This window comes from Podarcis bocagei (genome assembly GCF_964188305.1).
Source record: "Podarcis bocagei genome assembly, chromosome: 12".
NCBI lineage: Eukaryota > Metazoa > Chordata > Lepidosauria > Squamata > Lacertidae > Podarcis > Podarcis bocagei.
Genome location: NC_138137.1, coordinates 24,758,374 through 24,779,991, shown reverse-complemented (window position 1 = coordinate 24,779,991; position 21,618 = coordinate 24,758,374). Strand labels below are relative to the sequence as shown.

The window sequence follows — 21,618 nt, the reverse complement described above, 5'->3', positions numbered from 1 at the left end:
GGGCAGAGCCAATAGGATGATCCTGCTTCCCTATCTCTTGCTCAGCTGCTGCCCAATGAAAAATGGCTGATGCAAGTGACAAGGGAGTTTTTAGCTGGCTTAACTTCGTGTAGGATTTTGCTGCAAACTTCAGTACAATCAGAATCTCGCTAATATAACAGAACTAAATAAAAAAGCAACACTAACGGTAAAGTAGCTGAGAACTTTTTAAAAAAGAAATGGCATGTGCTTTTTTAGTATAATAGAAATTGCAGGTTTTCAACAATTACCACAAAAAAAAAATGGTTCACATGGATGAATATGGGAAGATTTACGTAGCAACTCTTTAACATAAAAATAAAATGCGCACTTACTCCAACTAGGCAACAGAGACCCTGATCTCACTAAGGTTACCCAAGTAGATAAAATGAATTATCTGTGGAGAACTTGTCCCGGACGCACAAAATCCCATCATTTGCCTTCGTAATATGAATTTCCAGGGCCTTCTCTCTGCAGGCAGGTGCGAGGGTGTTTATAAGGCAACTCAACAGCAAAATGCAGAACACGACATTTTATGTTACTAAGTTGCTGAAGTCACAAGTAGCTTAAGTAAATATACTCAGTTTGTGATTCAAACTATACTGTGGTTTGAAATGCATGGGAAAAGAGCTGCTGGGTGGACGGCCCTGACTTTCAGCCAAGGCACTGGTTTAGATTGCCTTTTCAAACTGTCTAACTCTTTGATGCTGTGACTCAAAGAGAGCTCATCAAAAGCTTTTTGATTATACAACCCTCTCACACCCTCTAACACCTGAGTATGAACTCGCCCATCAAAAACTTCCTAAACTTGAGAAGCCCATGACAGAAAACAGAGGTTCTGGCCTTCCCTTCTCCTTGTTTTGTAAACTTTCTACTTTAAACTTTTCTACTTCCAAGCCTGAATCTCTGATGGTACAGAGGACTGCTAAACAGTAGCGTACCAGACACAGTGAGTTTGAATGGAATCTAAATGGCTAAGCTTGAGGTTGAAGCGATTTACAGCTACGATTCAAACTCATACAGGGGCCCCGGAAAAGCTGGCTGCTCTATTATTATTATTATTATTATTATTATTATTATTATTATTATTAAGAGCAGCAGAAACAGAGAGATCGCAACAACACAATTGAATCACTCCGTGGCTGAGTGGCACTGAAGTTTTAAACCAGGTCCAAGAGAAACCCTGTCCACTGACATGCACTAGATTCTGTGCTGAACTATTTTGATACAAAGTCATCCCAAGTCTAGATTGGATTTAGTAAAGCAACACATTAAGATCAACTCTAAGTATCTTTTTACAGTTTATAGAAGTATCTTTCTGCAACGTGTGATTTGTACACAGTTGTTTTTAACAAAGTTTCAAACCAGCAGTCAGTTCAATAGCACAGAAATATCAAATATTATCTATGTATATATCTAAAATAAAAAAAGTTGATGAAATACGTAACCTACAGATATATTCCAGGGTAAGAGGATAATGGGCATTATACAATACAAAGCTGGATTTCTAGCTCTGATATAACTGGAAGTGAAAGACTGTAAACTATTTTAATAGATTTCTGTTTGCTTGCTGGACAAAGTTGCTGGTTAAGAGAAGGGTTTTGTTTTTCCCTAAAACTACTTTGGTCATTACTGTATACTTCTACTACTACAAACAGGAAGACAATGTTGAGCGTATTTTTCGTTTATAAGCAAAAGCTCCAAAAAGATGTTCAAGCAGAGCTGAGCCTATACTTCATTTTTTAAGGACAGCTAGCCTTGTGGTGCATGGACATGTGCTGAATTAGAAACAGGAAATAAGCAGTGATAATAATCTCTGAACTACGGCACACATCATCCCAGTAAATGTTATTGATTGCTCTGAAAATAGGAGTGTATAAGTCTGGGTTGGCAGAATATCTGGCTATAAGGCTATATTCTGCCTGAATCCAGATTTGTGTTATAAAAATAATACGGAGGGGCCTGCTAATATACTCAAAATAATCATTTGCACCTGGCACATGAAATTATGCCATTCTACAATATGAAATTATCTCATAGCAAGATAGCTCACACCCTCCTTACTGCATAATGTGGGCCACAGTGTCCCTAACAAAGGCTTGGAGCAAAATGAAGACTTGCACATTTCTATCAAAAGTTTATGTTTAAAGCTGAAGAGTCCATGCTGCAGGTATTTTGGAGCATGCAGCTTGCGAAAAGAACAACAGGGTCTGGTACTAAGCAATCTTTTTCTAAATGAAAAGTTTTTTATTCCTAAAAATGTTCTTTTAGGGTCCCCAAAACCTACATTGTAATTTATATTCCTATTTTAAACCTGGTTTTAAAATTTAGCCAACAGTAGGGGAGAAAGATTCCTTTTTTAAAAAAAAAAAAAAGTTAGTTACAATATTTCAAAAGTGAATACTGATCCTTCCCCCTTGTTAGAATCCTCAGTACTGAAAACAACAAATTACATTATGGAGGTAGGAAACCACCTGAAGAATTCTTTTTCTTGCATAAAAGTCAGGATAAAGCAAACACAAAGTATTAACTAACAACACAACACTTTATGGTGCTGGGCATGAGATCAGAAACGTATGGGAGCCTGCGTGCAGTCAGAATGCTCCTATATAATATTGCTATTAAGTTTAAAATCAAAAAGATGATAGCGGAAGCAGGAGACTATAACTCTGCGAACTTTACACATATAGGAAATATATGTGAAAACACAGAATATAAACCTCTGTACTACTAAAAAGCATTTAAGACCAGTCTTGTGCCCTGTTGCAGTTGCCACTGTTTGCAATAAGATATGAGTAACAAGATGCACAAACGAGAGTCAAAAGTTGAAGTGTGTGATCCGTTTCAAAACCTACGTAAGATCCTACTGTTTCCGTACTTAAGGTGAAGTTGTTTCCAAATATTTCTTTTAGGGAAGGGAGGAATTTGTCAAGACATGGTTAGGAAAAATAATTCTGTCGATCATATTTTAGGAACACCCCCCACCCACAAAGTTGTTACTGGCAGAAGCACCAAAGGTATGTTTCGGCACGTTTCATAACTGGCCTTGCTGTTATTTAAATTTCCTCTGCTGAAATGCTTTCTGCCTTCACACGTACTTTATCTTTCAGCTCACATTGCATTCTTCCCACAACATATAATACTTACCTTTAATTCCTTATCAGCAGAATAAGATTTCCTGAGGATTAATGTCAAGGGGGGCTGATATACGATCAGAAAGTAATAAGCAATAGCTGAGATCAAGCCAAAGTTTAAATTTATGACACCATTTTGGAACTGCAGACATTAGCGTCTCCCAACACCTGCATCTCTCATTTTCAACCACTAGATGGTGTAAAAAAATGTTTCTTCAAAAAACTGCCAAAGAATCATCCAAGTGCCATAAAACTGAAGCACCAATTTAGAGGGTTAAGAAGTATTTGTTCAAATCCTTCAGCTTAAGGGGTTTTGGATTATATTTTACTGTGTTTATATTCTTAACAAACCCTTTGTCTGGCTGGTAACAGTCAGTTAGACCTTGAACAGTAGAGGCAGATTATTCCCTAGTGTTTTACTTTCCAAAGTCCCTGAATTCAAGGCTGACTAGAGACCTTACTTTGCTGAAATAGCTGCAGTCAACAGCCAAAAGTATGTTGAATTTTCATCAAATTTCTCTGGAAAATTGGAGGGGCAAATTCTGAACATAAAACTTCCATAGATCGGGAGCAGCTACAACTGATCAAAACCAAGGTGTAAACTTTTTCAGCAGGGGGCCAGTCCACTGTCCCTCTGACCTTGTGGGGTGCCGGACTATATTTTGGAGAAAAAATTGAACAAATTCCTATGCCCCACAAAAAACCCAGAGATGCATTTTAAATAAAAGGACACATTCTACTGAAGTAAAAACACACTGGTTCCCAGACCGTCCGCAGGCTGGATTTGGAAAGCGATTGGGCCGGATCTGGCCCCCGGGCCTTAGCTTGCCTACTCATGGTGTAGAAGATAGATAGATAGACAGATGATAGATAGATGATACATAGGTAGGTAGGTAGGTAGATGAATCAAGATACTAGATAGGATTGAAGGGAAAGAGAAGGCATGTTTGTTCCACCTTGTGTTTCTTTGCAAAGTGGAATGCTTTCAGTTCTGGGTCAAATGAACCACGAATTTGACTGGTGAAAATCAAGATGCAATTCCCTGTAGGAATGTTTAAAGAGCTGTAGCTGTTTAACATGTTAGTTAACACACTTAAGAGAAAAGTACAGTAAGACAGTGCTATAAGATAAAAGTGTAAGGCTGCAGTTGTGCACCCTTTCTTGGGAATAAGCTCTGTTGGAATACAATGGGCCTTACTTCCAGAAAAGCATGGACAGGATTGCAGGGCATGGCCACACACCTGGAAGCTAGCTACTGCATTTAACAAAGCAAAAAGAGTGGATTAGATATGCCGGGTCTGGATTTTGGGGAGCTAAATTCCTGCCGTGCCAAGGACTTAGCAGGTGGGCCTGGGAAAGAACCAGTTCCACATCTGTAAAATGGGAATAAGGATGACCTAACTCTCATAGTGTTCTGAGGGCAGCTGTGCAACAGATTTATTGTAAATCGTTATAATTAAGTTATTTTGTTACATCAATAACAAAACAAAAGTGTTCATTAGAACACTTAGTTCTAATGAAACACATCTATTTAATTAGAGATACTTTGCACTTTACAGGCGTGGGAAAGGCATGGCAGGGTTGCCACTTTTGTTCTGGCAAAATACAGGACAGGACAGGGCGGGGCAGTTGGGAGGCAATTTTTTTTTTTTTAATTTGGTGCTGAAGTGACTTCAAAGCAATCCATTACAATATACTGCAGCCTATCACAATGGCCCCTCTGGAATTTGTCTGTCTGTCTGTCTCTCTCACACACATACACACAATTTTGTAAATCTGTCTGTACTTGGCTACCCAGAACTTAAATACATGACCTTTCACATACCCTTTCAAAAATATGCATTTGGAGAGGTTCCCTAACCTGGGGTGGGAGAGAGAGAGACGACCTGAAATACAGGACAAAACTATATCAATACAGGACGTAACATTTTACACTGAAATACGGGACAACCCTGTATTATACAGGAAGAGGTGGCAACCCTAGCAAGAGTATGCCATGAACACTGGCTTGCCAGCTCTACAGACAGCAAGGATGGGGTTCAAGAAGCAATTGCTCAAAGTATCGCCAGGTATCCAGGCCACAGCCATGGCTCATTGTCAGGGCTGCCCCTCTAGTTTCTGCAGAGCAAGAACTGAACATTTTCTGGAAAGGGGGTCTGCTCATTTGTGGAGGAATTGAGGGGGGAAACAAGTCTTAAGTGAGACTAACCGCATAATTCCGTACACGGCTCAAAAATAAAGTCCTGTTGTGTTTGCAACTTAGAGGCGCTGTTACAGTGATCTACTTTCCAGAATAGTTAAATGTTGTAAGAATGAAATATTAGTCAGATGCATACTGACGTTAATTCTGCCTCCTTTAGTAAATGCAAAGGGGAAATTGCACTTTTGCAGAGTGATTAACAGAAAAGAGAGGGAGGGGAAGCAATGTAGGGAAAGTCAACTGAATCTGTAAACACACACACACAGCCGCTGGTTACTGCTGAGGCCAAAAACTGTGATATGAAAACAATTCCAAAAATTCTGAGTTCAGCACATGCAAGAACTGCCAAGGAAGAGGATGTAACGTGTACGCACACAGGAGTTGACAAAGCTAACTTTTACATGCAATTAAGTGCATTGTCTCCGAGGGAAGCAGAGATAAACATGCTTTAAAGACAATTCCTGTTGCACAATACCACTTCAGATGTGATTACATTCCATTGACAAAATAATTAATGGGCAAGGAACTTCTGACGGAACGTGAAGGATGTAAAGGAAATGCCAATTTCCCGACACCCTTGAAGGCCGCACGCTTTTTTCTTTCTTTCTTTACTTCAGCTATCTCCTCGTACCTATCTATTCTCGGTAGGATACAGTACCTTGCTGAGAATGTAGATAGCGTCTCCACGTTTGAATGTCAGCTCATCAGGAACATCACCGGTACAGTCCCACATACCTTGATAGAAATTAGCATAATCGGTTTTTTTACTGCCTGGGGAAGGAAGAGGTGAATACATTAGATTTGTCAGCATATCTGGGGTTTTGTTATCAAGGTTACGAATACACCACCGCTCAAAAAAAACCAAAGATCGACCGAGAAACATTTTCCAACTTTCTTTTCTGTCGTAGGAAACCACCCCTTCGTCCTGTAAGTGCTACAGCAAGGATGAAAAACAAGTTCCATTTCTTGCAGTCGTCAAACATGTAGTCACATTTATTTATCTTTTTTTTTAAAAAAAAAAAACAAGTTATTGCCATGGAGTTGCACATCACAGATCTGCTACTTTATTTCACGCAAGCAGCTATGTGTTTTCCCATAGAATAAGGGTAAGATGGCTGCTGACATTAAGAAAACCTGTGACAACTGGGCAAACCAAGCACTTTGCAGCTCTCCATGTCTTTCTCCTGAAAAAGACAAACTTCCCCTCTGAAAACTTCTCCCTTTTTTGAGGGCTAAAGCTGAAATATTGTCATGTCGGTAGAGCTAACCTTGCTGAAGTTGCATTTTAAAAAAAATATTTGTGTCAGCACCAGCTTAGGACATTAAGTTCCGGCTAAATATGCAACACACACTACAGCCGTAAACTCATCCTTCTAAGAACATAAGCACAATGAATGTGCTGCGTTCAAACTGCCATACAGACCATTAACTGATTGATTATTTTAGCACTGTTTGCTCTGTAATGCCACCATAACACAGTAATAAATGCTTTGTCATATGCTTGCCATACAGAGAAGCGCTTACTGGAGCACAGAAATTCCATGCGGTTGAAATACTTGGGAAGCTTCTGCGAACACAGGAAGCTATTTCCTGTTTGCGATTCTGTAAGAAGCGCATCGGCCGAGTTTAACACAGCAAGAATGCAAGAAGCCCCGATGAGGCAAGCAGGGAACATTATGCTCACAAGACCCACAACAGATGCGAGTGTGCTAATAATCTGCACCTTTCAATTCAGAGATAAGCACTCCAGATTTAATCGGATTAAGGGAACGCTGTCTTCATTTTGTTACAGATGCAACAAAACTGCCATACTGAGAATCACGAAAGCGATCCAGCGACACGTTCACGGTATTAGAACTCAAAAATCATTATTTATATCCCTCCACATACAATCGTGTATAATTAATGGTTATCACATCTGTAAAAAAAAGCCTCACCAAATGTAAGCTGCGCATTGCATTTCAGAAAACAGGGCGGTTTTCTAATCATGACGGTGATCTACATTTAATCCCCTCCAGTATTAAGATGTCATAATAATATCTTCCAATGCTACATTCAGCCCAGCTCATGGAAAGTCATAGGCAGATGTTTCCCTGATCTGCATTCGACTCGAGGCAGCATTTCCATTTTCATCACGTGGCCTGAATTCTAAACAGAACTGGCTTAACTTCTGTTGTAAAACGCTAGAGGGCTCTCAGGGCGGCAGTCTGCACAGTGAGTGGGATTGTGCATGCACCACTTATTTTTAGCCATTTCTTTTTTCCTCCCCCCACCCCCATAAGCAATTTGCTCGTTCTATGTTAAATACCTATATCATATTTCATTAGTATATTTTAATAGCTTATAAATGTAGGGGGGGGGGAGAGAAATCTGATTTGTGGAATGTAGTTCCTATTCCCCGCCTCGCCAAAATTGTAAAATAAGAGTCTTAAAAATAAGGTGGTTGGGCTTGATAACGCCTGCATTTATTATCTTGCATTTAATCATTCCCAACAGGGTTCTAGAGCTGCTGCAATATGCTGTTGCTTTCCACACAAAATGTCTCACAGCGATGCACGCTTGCAAAAGCGTACGTACAAATTAACATCAAAAAGATAAAAACAACGCCAGTAACTAAAAATGCTCAACCTAAAATATTTTAAGAAGGGAGAATCCTATCCTACTATAATAAGGTGAACACCAATACAGATAAGGGTATATCTGTATTGATAGATAATGATCAAGGGGTTTGATATCGAGATCAGTATCAACTAGTTCTTATCTGAAATCAGAATACAGAATCATAGAGCTACCCTGAGGGTCATCCAGTCCAACTAAATGTAAACTTGGCTCCATGAATGTAACAATATTATTAACTGCAGCGTTATCATTTTGAAATTTTTATTATTTTAAATTTGTTCTGCCCTTTATCATGATTTAAGGTGATTTTGGATACAGCTGTCGAATGCTTAATAATGATTTTTTTAAAAAATCTTTTTTATCTTCAACATCGTATCCTTCTGTACGGAGATTGCAAGGCATTTACCTATTAAGAATGTAAAAATTGCTCACAGTAAATTGAATTCTGACAGAGAGTTAGAATTCAGTGCCAAAACCGGAGACCAAAGCTGCTGTACAGTTATTTGGATTGTAGCCTTAACGTTAACAGGATTCGACAGTGAAAACCTATGCTTGTCTACTCAGGAGGGCCAGAGTTCAGTGAGAATTACTCCCAGAGAAGTGTGTACAGGATCGCAACCTTAGATATGAAAATAAGGTACGTGAAGAAACAACTTTTCCCCGCATGCGTATCTAAAAGCCACATTTGTCCATGAGGGGACTGTAGCCCAAGTAAGGAATTGCTTGTGATCAACACATGATGCCTGGTTGTTCAAGCCACACAGGTATACAAATAGAAAACTCTCCATATATTATTGTTGGAAGGCGGGGGGAGTTTTAATGTGAAAAACATCTTACATTCTTAAGTAAGGTTAGAACAAGTTCATGTCATGTGATCCGTAGTAAGGCCGAAATATTCTTTGCCAATTCACGACCCTACATAACAAACAAACTTCTAGCATTACATGTTTAACCGTTCAGAGAGGATCAGAGGTCACTGCCGTACTAAAGTGTTAGAACCACTGCTTGAAATGAATTTCACGTCAGGGAATAATTATTATGGTGTTTTATTTCAAGGATATTGTATGAAACGTACTTATATTTATAGGTTCGCTCATAAAAATTTAAGACCATGCTAACAAAGAAAAACAGTAATATTTCACGATGGGGGCAGGTCACTTTTTCAGCACAGAGACTGCTGGAAACATGAACTACGTTGTCTATTATTTATGTGCAATAGCCATCATTTGCATAGAATTTGCATGACTGTCAGGGCACAGCTGTTGCAGAAACTGCCATTCTGGGACAATTGTACAATTTCTGACGTGGGAGTTAAAAGCTCTGAGGATGCTTTGTAAGTTACAATCACTTTGGAAAGATTAAAGTTTCAACTCCTTAAAGCCACAGCAAGTGGGGGGGGGAATGTTTTGCCCCCATATATACACAAAGAGACTTGTGAGGAAGAGCTAAAAGCATTGTGGAGGGTAGTTGGTGAGGAAAAGGCAAGGGGAGTTCATGACCAAAGTTAATAAAATTATGTATAGTGAGGAGGGAGGGGAGAAAACTTTTTCATCCTCTCTCAAAGCTAGAGCAGAACCTGAAGCCAGAAAATGAAATGAACAGCAGGTTTAGGACAGGCAACAGAAAGTCATCACTCGGACATCACACTAAACTGTAGTTTAGCACGAAAAGAATGAACCATGGCATATGCTGGTCTCACATGCTCCTCTGCTGTGCCTACAAGATGTTAACTACCGATTTAGATTAACCCTAGTTTGTTGTGTTGCCTGAACCTGACAAATGGTGCTTAATCTTAACTATGGTTTGTTAAAACAAGTTAACTTCAAACCATGGTTTATGAAGGTAGCTTGTCTAATCAAACAATAACTTAACATTAACCACGGCTTTTAGTGTTTGGAAAATAAGATGAACTGACGCTTACAGGACAGCTTGCTTGGGCGAAGCATTATCTAGACCTATTTCAATCTGGGTAACACCACAGGAAGACTATCACTTTTATGCCCTGTTGCTGGAAGCTACTGTGGGAAACAAGACCCTGGATTAGGCTTTGATCTGATCCAACAGGGCTTTCTAATGTGAACAAAGAAAAGGTAATTTGGCCACATGTTGCAAGAAATATGTGTTAATCCCATCCTTTCCCACTGCCAAATCCCTTTGGACTGTTCCCAGCGCTATAGTTCACGTCAACAAAACCCAAATGTAAAGAAGAAATCCTAAAAGGTTCTGAAAATAATCCAGCTGCAAGGAATAGATTGTATTCAAGTTAGGGCCTACTACACAAACCAGCACCTTTAAAATTCTTCAACTCTGTGGGTTCTAGAAACAAACTTTTAACTTGAGAACTTGGGAGCTTTATCAGGATTCATTTGAACAAACATCCTGAACGTTGCATAAAGAGCCTAGAAGTTAAGAGGCAATTGTGGTATGGCAGTTTCCCAGCACAGCCTTCATGTGAAAGGGATGGCATTGTATTATTAAACTGATTTGTGTTCAAAGTTTACTAAGGCTCTAATCCCTAGGAGTCCAAGCATGTGACCACTGGGCCCACCCAACTCAATATTGTCTACACAACTCAATATCGTCCGCCCTGATTGGTGGCGGCTCTGAAGGGTTTCAGGGAGGAGTCTTTCCCAGCCCAACTTGAAGATGCACCTTTACCAGGGAGTAAGCCCTGTCGAACTTGTTGCGACTTCCTTATGAGTAAACATGTATAGGAGAGGCTACAGTTTTAGAAAAGATTCTGGCACTCACTTTCTAATGGCTGAGAAACGGGGCTGGCCTACATCACATTAATTTGGGAACGTGTCTATTTACTGGAAAGCTTCCGTGATCCCGTTGCCAAGGTTACGCTGAGAATTATGATATTTTTTTAATGCTTGTTTTGTAGTGGTCCACTCTGACAGCAACATCTGATGACTCACCCCCTTGTTTCCTGTGCACGGCAAACCCAAACCCAAACTGTCTACAACAACCTGCTCAGATAGCTTCCTGTGAGAGGCCGGAAATCAGGCCTGCTTCCTCTCCACACACTATATGAGGAAGGGCACAGCCAAGACGCTTCCTGAACACACTCCTCGTCCACCCTTTCTGTGACAGCAGTGGAAGAATGATGTGGAGCAAATATGACGAGAAAGATAACCCTAGGGCTCATTCCTTTGTAGGGCCCATCTGCAACACTGAGCCACTTGCTCAGCTGGTGTCTGGGGTGTAAAGAACTGTCCTGATAAGGAACAAGCTCTGGTTTTCAAAGTTAAAAACAACACGGAGCTCAAAGTGGCAAGAGAGTGAGCTCCCAAAGTAGAGGTTAAGTTGATTTTTAAGAGCGGCAAAGAAGGTTGCTCCTAACCCAAAGGCTTCATTTGCCGTGTCCAGTCCCCACCCTGCTCTCCCGAATGTAGTGCTAATTTGCACGGGGCAAGTTGCCAAGGCACAGCGGAGAGAGGCCATTCTTCACAGCACTTCATGTCCTTTTCTGATTATTTTATGCTGCCGTCACTTTTCCATTCTGCTGTCACCGAGCACCGGCATTTCTTAGCTCAGTTCATTTGCTTTCTGTGGTATAATCATATGCAATGAAGATATGCATGGCCAACATTTAAACAGGCTGCAGATCAATTAGTGGTCTTAAGTTTATCTGATTTTTATCAAAGAAGACAGAGCTGTGGGTCGATTGTCAGAGCCTGTGTCAAGATGACCTTTTCAGAGACGTCTACATTGCTGGTCCCCTGGGCAACTTGTTGTCCCCTGTTAGTCTCTGAATGACAGAAGTCTGTTCTGCTCAAGCACAAAGTATACACAGATGTCTATATTACATTCTTATAGGTTTGACAGGAACTGCATGTTGTATCTATAAACTGTCCTTTAGCAGTGACACTTCCTCAATGATGATAAGCTAATTTATGCAGCTAAATCTCCTTTGTGAAGAAATGAAAGCTAATTGAGTCATTACAAAGTAATTCAGGAAGGAATACCTTGTATAAATTGGCTTACTTTATAAATCCTTCTCAAGCGATTTTCATGCATCCTAAATGGTGCTATTCAGATTCCGCCGCCCCCCACCTTTCTCCTGCCATAAGAAATCAGTTAAACTTTCAGAAACTTCAAGGCTTTTTATCTGTGCCAAGGGCTGGGATGGGCGAGAGGCAAACGCCGAAAAGTAAACGTAAAGCAATGGAGGCAAAACACAGGCTGGGAATCCAAAAGGTACCTGAAGGATTGCTAAGGTTCTCTTGGCTCGGTTTCCTTGACTCTTCAGCCTTCACTGGCACTTTGGCCGGTGCTTCTTCTTCTTCTGCAGACACAAGCAATACGTTGAACAAACATGTTAGTCTACAGGAATTATAGCCCACGACAGTTTAGAAAATACAGAGTGTGGCTGAGGCGGCGTAAATTTTGCCTGTCAAGGAGGCCACAAAGTCAGCACACACAGCAGGGTTGAAATACGGTCAAGCTCTTGGATGTCCCTCTTAAAAACAAACACCCCAGTTTTGAACTAGAAATATAACTCGAGTGGCTTTAGATCCAATCCTTGTCCTATGAAGGAAAGAGAAGGCAGCTTGAAGCGTCATTATCACTGGCTGGCTTCTCTAGTTCCAGCGCTGACACAGGTTTTTGATGTAATGAAGTTCCCCACAAGGCGATACTTCTCACATTGTTTTCACAATGCCACCGTGTTGCCGTTAAGTTCGCCTTCATACAGTGAAAGCTAGTAGCATGTGCCAAGCCATTTTGCCGCCCGAAGCAGAGCTCACATAGCACCCTCTGCACTGAGGGAAAACAAATTCAGTGGACCAATTCAGACACTCGTTCCTGACCCTTCTCTATTCCCCACACTGCCACTGCCCCATTGTGCTCCCTGAAGGAAGTTGCTATATGGCAGGGCCTATCCCAAATCAAGGAGACAGGCTTGAAAATCACAGTTCTCTTCTCCCTGATAAAATCTAAGGTATCACCATAAGCAACAAGGTTCACCACATAAAGAGTATGCAATTAAGTCAACATGAGCTAACATTTTCATTTCAAAAGGGAAAGCCTAAAAGCTTAATGGGTTCTAAGCAAACAAAAAACAAAGCAAAAGCGGTTGAAGCTAATTTACTCTTTTTTGTACCACTGATTCATACATTCTCAAAGCAATTTAGCTGCTGCTAAAACTATGGCGACATTCACACCATTTTAAGCATTTTATTCTATTCAGCACAGCCTGACTGATTAAACATAACCACAGCAGAAATCCTAAAACTCAGAAAACAAAGCAGCAAGTATTCTGACCTAATAATAATAATAATAATAATAATAATAATAATAATAATAATAATAATAATAATGTATTTCTACCCTGCCCATCCGGCTGGGTCTTCCCAGCCACTCTGGGCGGCTTCCAACAGAAGGTTAAAAATACATTAAGACATCAGTTATTAAAAACTTCCCTAAACATGGCTGCATCTTTACACCAAGCCTGAAACTCAATAAGGAAGGAGCCAACCATACCTTTAGGATGGTTTTAGCCAATGTGGTCCTCAGATGATGTTGTTGGACTCCAGCTCCCATCAGCCACAGCCAATATGGCCAATGCTCAAGGAAGAAGGAAGTGGTAGTCCAACAAAATATGGGGACACCGTGGCTGCTCTTGCATAAGCCTCAGCCTGGGATGCCAGGAGCAGTGTGCACACACCACACACATACCTAATGCTTCAGGGGTAAGAAGACCCCATTGTTCAGAAGTACCTCCATTACTTCAGATCACAAGGTTGCTTTAACTATCACTAAAACCTCTGCACCCAGATTCATTTTGTTGAACCCTACGTACCCAACCACAGTTACCAAACACTGTCTCATGACACAACACTACTCCTGGATTGACACGAGGATTAAAAAAAAAAAGTAAATTGGGTGACAGCATGTTGTTGACTTCTCATTTCAAACTGATGAATAGAGATTTTTAGCAGCCATGAGACCACTCATCTATTTAGACATGTTTCGCACTTGTCAAATGCACACAAGGCAGAGTACCAGTTCATAATACCTGCTCCACAACACCCCACGAAGAAGAAGAAGAAGAGGAAGAAGAAGAAGAGGAGGAGGAGGAGGAGTTTGGATTTGATATCCCGCTTTATCACTACCCGAAGGAGTCTCAAAGCAGCTAACATTCTCCTTTCCCTTCCTCTCCCACAACAAACACTCTGAGATGAGTGGGGTTGAGAGACTTCAGAGAAGTGTGACTGGCCCAAGGTCACCCAGCAGCTGCATGTGGTGGAGCGGAGACATGAACCCGGTTCCCCAGATTACGAATCTACTGCTCTTAACCACTACACCACACTGGCTCCCAAGAGGCTGGTTATGTGCTGCTTACCCACAGAAAGTAGCAATTGTAGTTTGGATGTTAAGGGCACAGTTTACTCAACATAGCAGCTTTGTAGATCTCAATTCCACTATCCAACGTAGACAGATTTTATGTTGGTACAAGACTCCACAAGAAAGCCGGAATGGGTAGATCTGTTGTGGAAACCATATTTAGACTAACATAGCACATTCAAGGTTCAGCTGGGGCCAATATGTTGTCCTGGGATTTGGAAATAAACCCACTTGCAACTGCCGTTCAGCCACAAAGCTCACCGGGTGGGCCAAGGGCAAGCGAACAACTAGATAAGGATTTTGTACAGATAAAATGACATCACTTCATACAAGGGAAAGTGCTAGGGAAATGCTGAAGAGTGGATACAGTTTCCTGTTACCACACATTTTAGAAGGCTAAGTAGGAACACAAAGACAAGAAAAGAAATGTCTTTCTATATACTGTTAGGGGCACCAGGAGGCACTCTCATCCTATGGCTTATATCCAAGGAACAAACATGCCCTGTTAGTTATCTCTCCTTTCCACTGGGTATCACTGCTCCTAATTATGTTACACTGCATAAGCATCTGTTAATATGCAGCACACTGGAGGGAAAAAGCTTTTCCTAATAAACCCCATAAAACTATTCTACTGCGGTATCAAGGCTAACAGTTCTCACCAGCTTTAAGTTTCTCCAGAACTGAAGAGGGTAAAAACTTTTCCAATATTTGAATTTAACTAAGGAGACTAGTCTTTCAAAAATGTTGATCTAGCCCTCTCCTCCACTGCCCCAATTCACCCTTAATAAATAATAATAATAATAATAATAATAATAATAATAATAATAATAATAATAATAATAATAATTTATTTATACCCCGCCCATCTGGCTGAGTTTCCCCAGCCACTCTGGGCGGCTTCCAATCGAGTGTTAAAAACAATACAGCATTAAATATTAAAAACTTCCCTAAACAGGGCTGCCTTCAGATGTCTTTTAAAGATAAGATAGCGACTTATTTCCTTCACATCTGAAGGAAGGGCGTTTCACAGGGTGGGCGCCACTATCGAGAAGGCCCGCTGTCTGGTTGCCTGTAACCTCACTTCTCTCAATAAGGGAACCGCCAGAAGGCCCTCGGAGCTGGACCTCAGTGTCTGGGCTGAACGATGGGGGTGGAGACACTCCTTCAGGTATACTGGGCCAAGGCCATTTAGGGCTTTAAAGGTCAGCACCAACACTTTGAATTGTGCCCGGAAACGTACTGGGAGCCAATGCAGATCTCTCAGGACCGGTGTTATGTGGTCCTGGCGGCCACTCCCAGTCACCGGTCTAGCTGCCGCATTCTGGATTAATTGCAGTTTCTGGGTCACCTTCAAAGGTAGCCCCACGTAGAGCACATTGCAGTAGTCCAAGCGGGAGATAACTAGAGCATGCACCACTCTGGCAAGACAGTCCGCAGGCAGGTAGGGTCTCAGCCTGCGTACCAGCAACTTTTAAACAAATTAGTGCAGATTTCTCAGGTGTTAGATTCCAACTCGCCCCTGCCAGAATGCTCAAAAATCAGGGATGATATGAGCTCAACATCCTGTGGTGGTCCCTCTCCCTGACATAGATGGTGATTTTCAGTTCAACACAAGGAACTGTAGATGACTACATAAAGGACAATAGGTCTCTTCCTATCTTATGAGAAAAATTATATGATCTAAATTTTGATAGAGGCTAGCAGATCATGGACTATGTTGCTTTTTTCATCAGATGCATGAAGCCCATCTTCCTGGGTACAGTACTGTAGTTATAAACAGGGGAGCAAAACTACCATGAAAGACAAGTAAAAAATATCTTATGACTATGGATGGAAAAAGAATTTGTTTGGTCCACTTTTTGCAATAGACTAAACCCAATCTGATACTCCAGAATTTGCTTGCAGATTGGAATGTAGCTCCCAGCTGGATTGCAGACTTTTCCAGATTTTGCAATGCATTTTTGGCAGACCAAACAGGTATTTTATTTATTTAGTGCATAAACTGTATATACCACTTGGCTGTAGAAAAGAACTCAGAGTGGTATACAAGATGCATATTTTGCTGGTGAATGTGCTGAGAAGCATGTATTTCATGCAAAAAGTGTGCACAAAATGCATATAATGGAACTGAATGACTGGAATGCTATGAATACAGTTAACTAAAATAAAAAGCAAAAATCATATCAGGTAGTTGTTGTTTTGTTAATGTCCCAAGTTAGCTTTCTAGAGCGTACTTCTGTCACGAGATCAGTTATGCCCAAGATAAAGATGTATTTGAAGTAAGCAATTCAGTTTAGATTCCCATCAAAAGCTCTAGTATTCATTACTAAGATACCTCCATTAGCCCTTATTAATAACATGGCTAATCACAAACAAGCACTGTATTGTGCTACGCTAGCTAAGAGACACCATGTCATTGCACAATATTAATTAATACCTTAGATAACAACAGTTTGTGGGTTAATATATTCTACTCAATACTTTTAGCAACAGTAAACACAAACAGCTGAGCTATGCAGTAAAATCCATCAAGCAACACAGATGGTTATAAGGTTTTCATTATGTGGTTTCCATAGCAATCATCTTGCAAATCTGGAAGATCCTAGCAAATAAGCAGCTTGTATTTACATGCCTTTCAGCTGCATTGTGGAAGTCTTCAACACATAGAGTTGCTATTCCGATAGCATTAGAAGGGTCATTGGGATAAATTTTGATCAGCCACTACTACTGCAGATTCTTAAGACAATTTCCCTTTGTAAGAAAAATGCATTGGTCAATAATTTCATGCCTGTAGTGTATATAAAGGTGTATTTTTATTTGAAAGCTCATTGTCATCTCAGCCACTTTAAGAAGTACACAATTTTTTGTATCAAAACTGATCATACTAGAGAAGAGAGAGCCTTCTCGGGAGTGGCACCCCAGCTTTGGAACTCCGTCCGATCTGAGATACAGCTGGCACAGATATGATGAGTTAAAGATCTGGTCATTTGTCCAGATTCTGCTTTGCTGGAGCTCTGGGTAGCACCTGAAAACAGAAGAATGACCAAGACTGCCTCTCTCGTGTCCTCATTGAACAATCTGTTTGCATGGGCAACACTTCCAAGAGTCCATCCTTCCTCAGCTAACTGCAAAGACTTCTGGGGGTGGGTGGGGGGAAGCAGACAGGTGCTACCTTGGTAAATAAGTACAAAACCTTCTAAATTACATGAAGGGTGATACAACAGGACACACCTAAATCTATTTTATGGCAGGTCCAATGCAAGAGCAGCTATTTCATAGCTGCAGTTAAAAATATTGTGCTTGTTTACTCTCAAGTTGTAACTTTCTGGATGGCTGTTAGAAAAGTGCTTTTGCTCGTCTTGTGAAAGAGTTGTAGAGGATATTATCATCACCGTATCAGTAGCTTTTTACAAAAAATAAAGTGTCAAAGCAACTAAACAGGATAAAATACAGATAAAAGCAAAAAACAGAATATTTAAAGCAATGAATAATGCAATGTAACTAAAATGCTCATCCAATAACATAATAATGAGGAGGAGTCCAACTCACCCCACTAAAAGATCAGTACCACCATAGAGGCCATATTAGTTAGCCAAGGCCTAAATGAATAGAAATCTCTTAGTCTAGTGCCTAAAACCCAGCCTGTTTTCCTCAGGAGAGCATTCCACATTGTTCACTACATTAATGCCCTTTTTACAAAGATCCTCATAACAAATATTTCTCACACCTACAGAGTTTCTGTATTTTTTGCTATTTGACCATGAAAACTATGTTGCTTTGCAATTATACCTCATTTGCATTGGCAGGCAGTTTATGAAGGACTAAATTTGTGGTTCAAATCCCAATGCTCTTGATGTTATGTTATGGCTAAACAAATACAAACTATCGCCCACAAGAAAGCCAGAGTCTCCTCATCCTTCCCTAATTTCCAAGATAATAAAATACTTCCCCAATATTTCAGACATTGATTTCCCTTCTAAGGAAAGTTAAATTATATATATAAATATGTAACATTAAACCACCATTTAGAATTAAGTTTCATTGCCACTCTTGTTTTGAGGATAAATTAACAAAAATTTAATCCTGTTAGTGTAAATAGATTTGAGAGTCCACTTAGTTACGTATATATATATAAAACAAACACATAAGCATCTACACAACATTTTTTTGGTGTGTTCAGATTTAAGTGGGATTATTTCTAGGCTTGCATACTCTAACTGTTCAGAAACCAATGGTTTTATTTTGTGTACCTAAGTAAAAGGGACATTACATCTTATCATCTTGTTTTAAAAAGGTCCTGAACGTGTTAAGAGATATAAATCTACACACACACACACACTTATGGTTCTCTGTCTCTTTCATTTCCAAGGGGTAAAGAGGACGAGTGTGTGGCAAAACGTAGGAGGCTCAGGAAACACTAAACTTCAGAGTGACTGCCACAGCTCTCTGTGGGTGGCCAGAGATCTGCAACATTTCCAGGGACAACTTAGACCATCGGCAGGCATGGTTAGTCTCAACTCCTGCTGGCTTCGCAGGGTGGCACATCTTTTGAAAAAGCAATCAGCGGGGCTTAGAATAAAGCATTTCCTGGCACTTCCTGAAATGATTTCCCCCTGCAAGACAATAATTTGGTCCAACATAAGGAAAGCAGAGTTAATTAAACAAAGTCAAGAATAAGGTGACTGCTGAGAGAGGTCAGATGGGGTGGGTGGGTTGGATTAAAATAAGGAAAAAAATAAGGAAGAGGAAACCTGCCATGTAGTAATTATTTACCCATGAAACAGCTTTAGGTAAAACGCCTTTGTTCAGTTCTTCTATGTTGTATACGCTTGAAGAAAGAAAGCACCCATAAAATTAAGTCAAAGCAAACACCTGTTCTTTGAGCACACTTCCCCTCTCCTTGTTTAATGCAAAAAAAAAATAAAAAAATTGGAGAAGCAAATTCATGAAAAATGAAGTTAGACTTGACCTTACTACTTTCAGAAGACATCTCAGCATTTGCAGCAGCTTTTAAGAAATCTTGTAGAACTCATTATTTTATGCTGAACATCTCAGAGTTAAAGTGAACACTCATGTGAAAAATGTGAACTAAGCCAAAGAAAAAACACATTGAAGTCCCTTTGGTTCTGATGATACAGAGAGGGAAGCACCATTTTTGAACTTCCTTATTAAAATCAAAAGTAGAATCATGTTAATAGCTTATATTTGTTTGGCTTATTTTGTTTGACTCATGCCAAACAATTACAGTGGTACCTTGGTTTACAAACTTAATCCATTCTTAAACCAAAGCATTCTTAAACAAAGGGGTACTTTCCTATAGCAGCAGGGGACTCAATTTACAAATGAAACACACTCAACATATTCTGCTTCCAAGGCAAAGTTCACAAACCAAAACACCTACTTCTGGGTTTGCAGCGTTCTTAATCCAAGTTGTTCATAAACTAAACTGTTCTTAAACCAAGGTACCACTGTAGTCTATAGTAGTCTGTTGCAGCAAGCAACAAATTCTTGTGGCACCTTAAAGTCTTAACCAATTTATCGTGGCATTAGTCAAAAGCAGCAGGAAGAAGATGTACGCTCACACAAAATGGAAAACTGTTGCCTCTGTTATTGTTGGTGTGGACAACAAAATACATTCTGAGGTAAACAAGGAAGTTAGAAGAGATAATATATACTTATTGAAGCATACTGACAATTGGAAAGACCTGAGGCAACAGGTCTTTGCCTCGACTCTTTTTGAGCATCCTTATTAACACCTTCTGCTAGAGACAGACCAGCAATACTGAGCTGAATAAAGAATGGCTCCTGTCTGAGTTCTAGAAAGACCACACATGGAAACAGATCAAGCCACAAAGAACTGGAGATACCACAAGTAACACCGGGGACTCTCAGCTAACATGCACACAAATCCTAATCTAAACACTTCCTAAATCAATAGGGACCATAAACGCTTAACTTCAGAGGGCTGTGGAACTGCCTGAATGGCAAATGGCAATTAAGCAGATCTCTGAATCATTGTTAAAAGAAGTTCCAAAATGCCTGCATGTAATGGTTGAGTCTAGTTCTATGGATACTTTCAGACACTTTTTTAAAGCACACGATGCTTAGCTGTAGTACAGGTTGGGTTTTGATTTGACCTTTATAATGCCCTCTTGAGATAACTCCCTCTAACTTATTAGCTTCATCAGCTAAAGGTCATGAATACAGGGGTGATTATATGCACACAATTATAATGGAGAATGTGGCGTAACAGCTTGTAACGAAACCTTAAAAGCAAATTTCTTTTTACGCATTATGGAAATTTAAACAGCATTTTTCACAGGAATAAATAACATCACCGTACAACCAAATCTCCACCAGGGCCTACTTGGTCAAAGACTTGCAGAGACTTTGCTCAGTTCAGATTGTGGCAATAATACATAAGATTGGTCATTCCACAAGGTGAACACACACAACATTTTCCTAAGCAGATTTCCTAAGTGCTTAGTGTGTTTGGGCAATGTTTTGTTCTTGCTGATATTTCCCGCTTAGGTCAGTTATCTGAGTTACAAATACATGGAGCAACCAAAAAGTCATTTTCATACATGCTTGGTCAGTCTCCGGCTGCAAACACACTTTACATTTCAAGCACATCCCATCAAGAAAAACAAAGAATCATGGGTACTGTAGCATGTTAGGGGTGTTGGGAGTTGTAGCTCTGTAAACTAGAGTTCCCAGATTGTTTGGTGGGGGGGGGGTTGAAAAAAAAATAGTTCAGCCAAGAAGCTGCCTTATTCATATATTGCATTAGAGAAAATTTCAGTTCTACCATCCAATCTGAACAGAGGTTCCTGTATCATGATTTCACCTTTATAGATTCCATTACAGGGTCAGTATTCAGAGAACTGTGAAAACTAATTCTGCAAGTCTAAAGGGAGCTCTTCCACTCGTTTCCTTCCAACTGCAGCTCTTCTCCTGTAATCAATGCCACATGGCAAATCGCTCTGGAAGCTGACGCAACACTCTCAAGCAGTTTGTGACATGGCATAGAGATGGGCAATTCAGTCTTGTTGTTTTAACACTCGTTGATCCAGTGCAAACACCTTTGGTGAGCCTAAGCAGGTCTTTGGATACTGGCCCAGGATATGCAAGCACAGCGTAGTCATTCTCCTCCTTGCTTCCTAGAATGCCTCCAGCTCATATTCCATATATCATTGGCTCCCAGTGCTTGGCATTTCAGCCAAATCTATATGGCATGATCAAAACTGGCAGCCGCAATTGCTGGATACGCTGCCAAGCATTCCTTCTTGGGACTCA

At 40.3% G+C, this 21,618-nt stretch overlaps 1 protein-coding gene across 1 annotated transcript in view; it reads right to left on the bottom strand.

Annotated features, from left to right (window-relative positions):
- SKAP2 (src kinase associated phosphoprotein 2) overlaps positions 1-21,618 on the bottom strand; it is a 102,367-nt gene that overhangs the window by 9,695 nt on the left and 71,054 nt on the right. Inside the window, exons 10-11 of the mRNA XM_081164865.1 lie at positions 12,179-12,262; positions 6,011-6,123 (exon numbers count right to left, since the gene is read on the bottom strand). Of these exons, the coding sequence (XP_081020991.1) occupies positions 6,011-6,123; positions 12,179-12,262 (197 nt within the window). The remainder of the gene's footprint in view (positions 1-6,010; positions 6,124-12,178; positions 12,263-21,618) is intronic.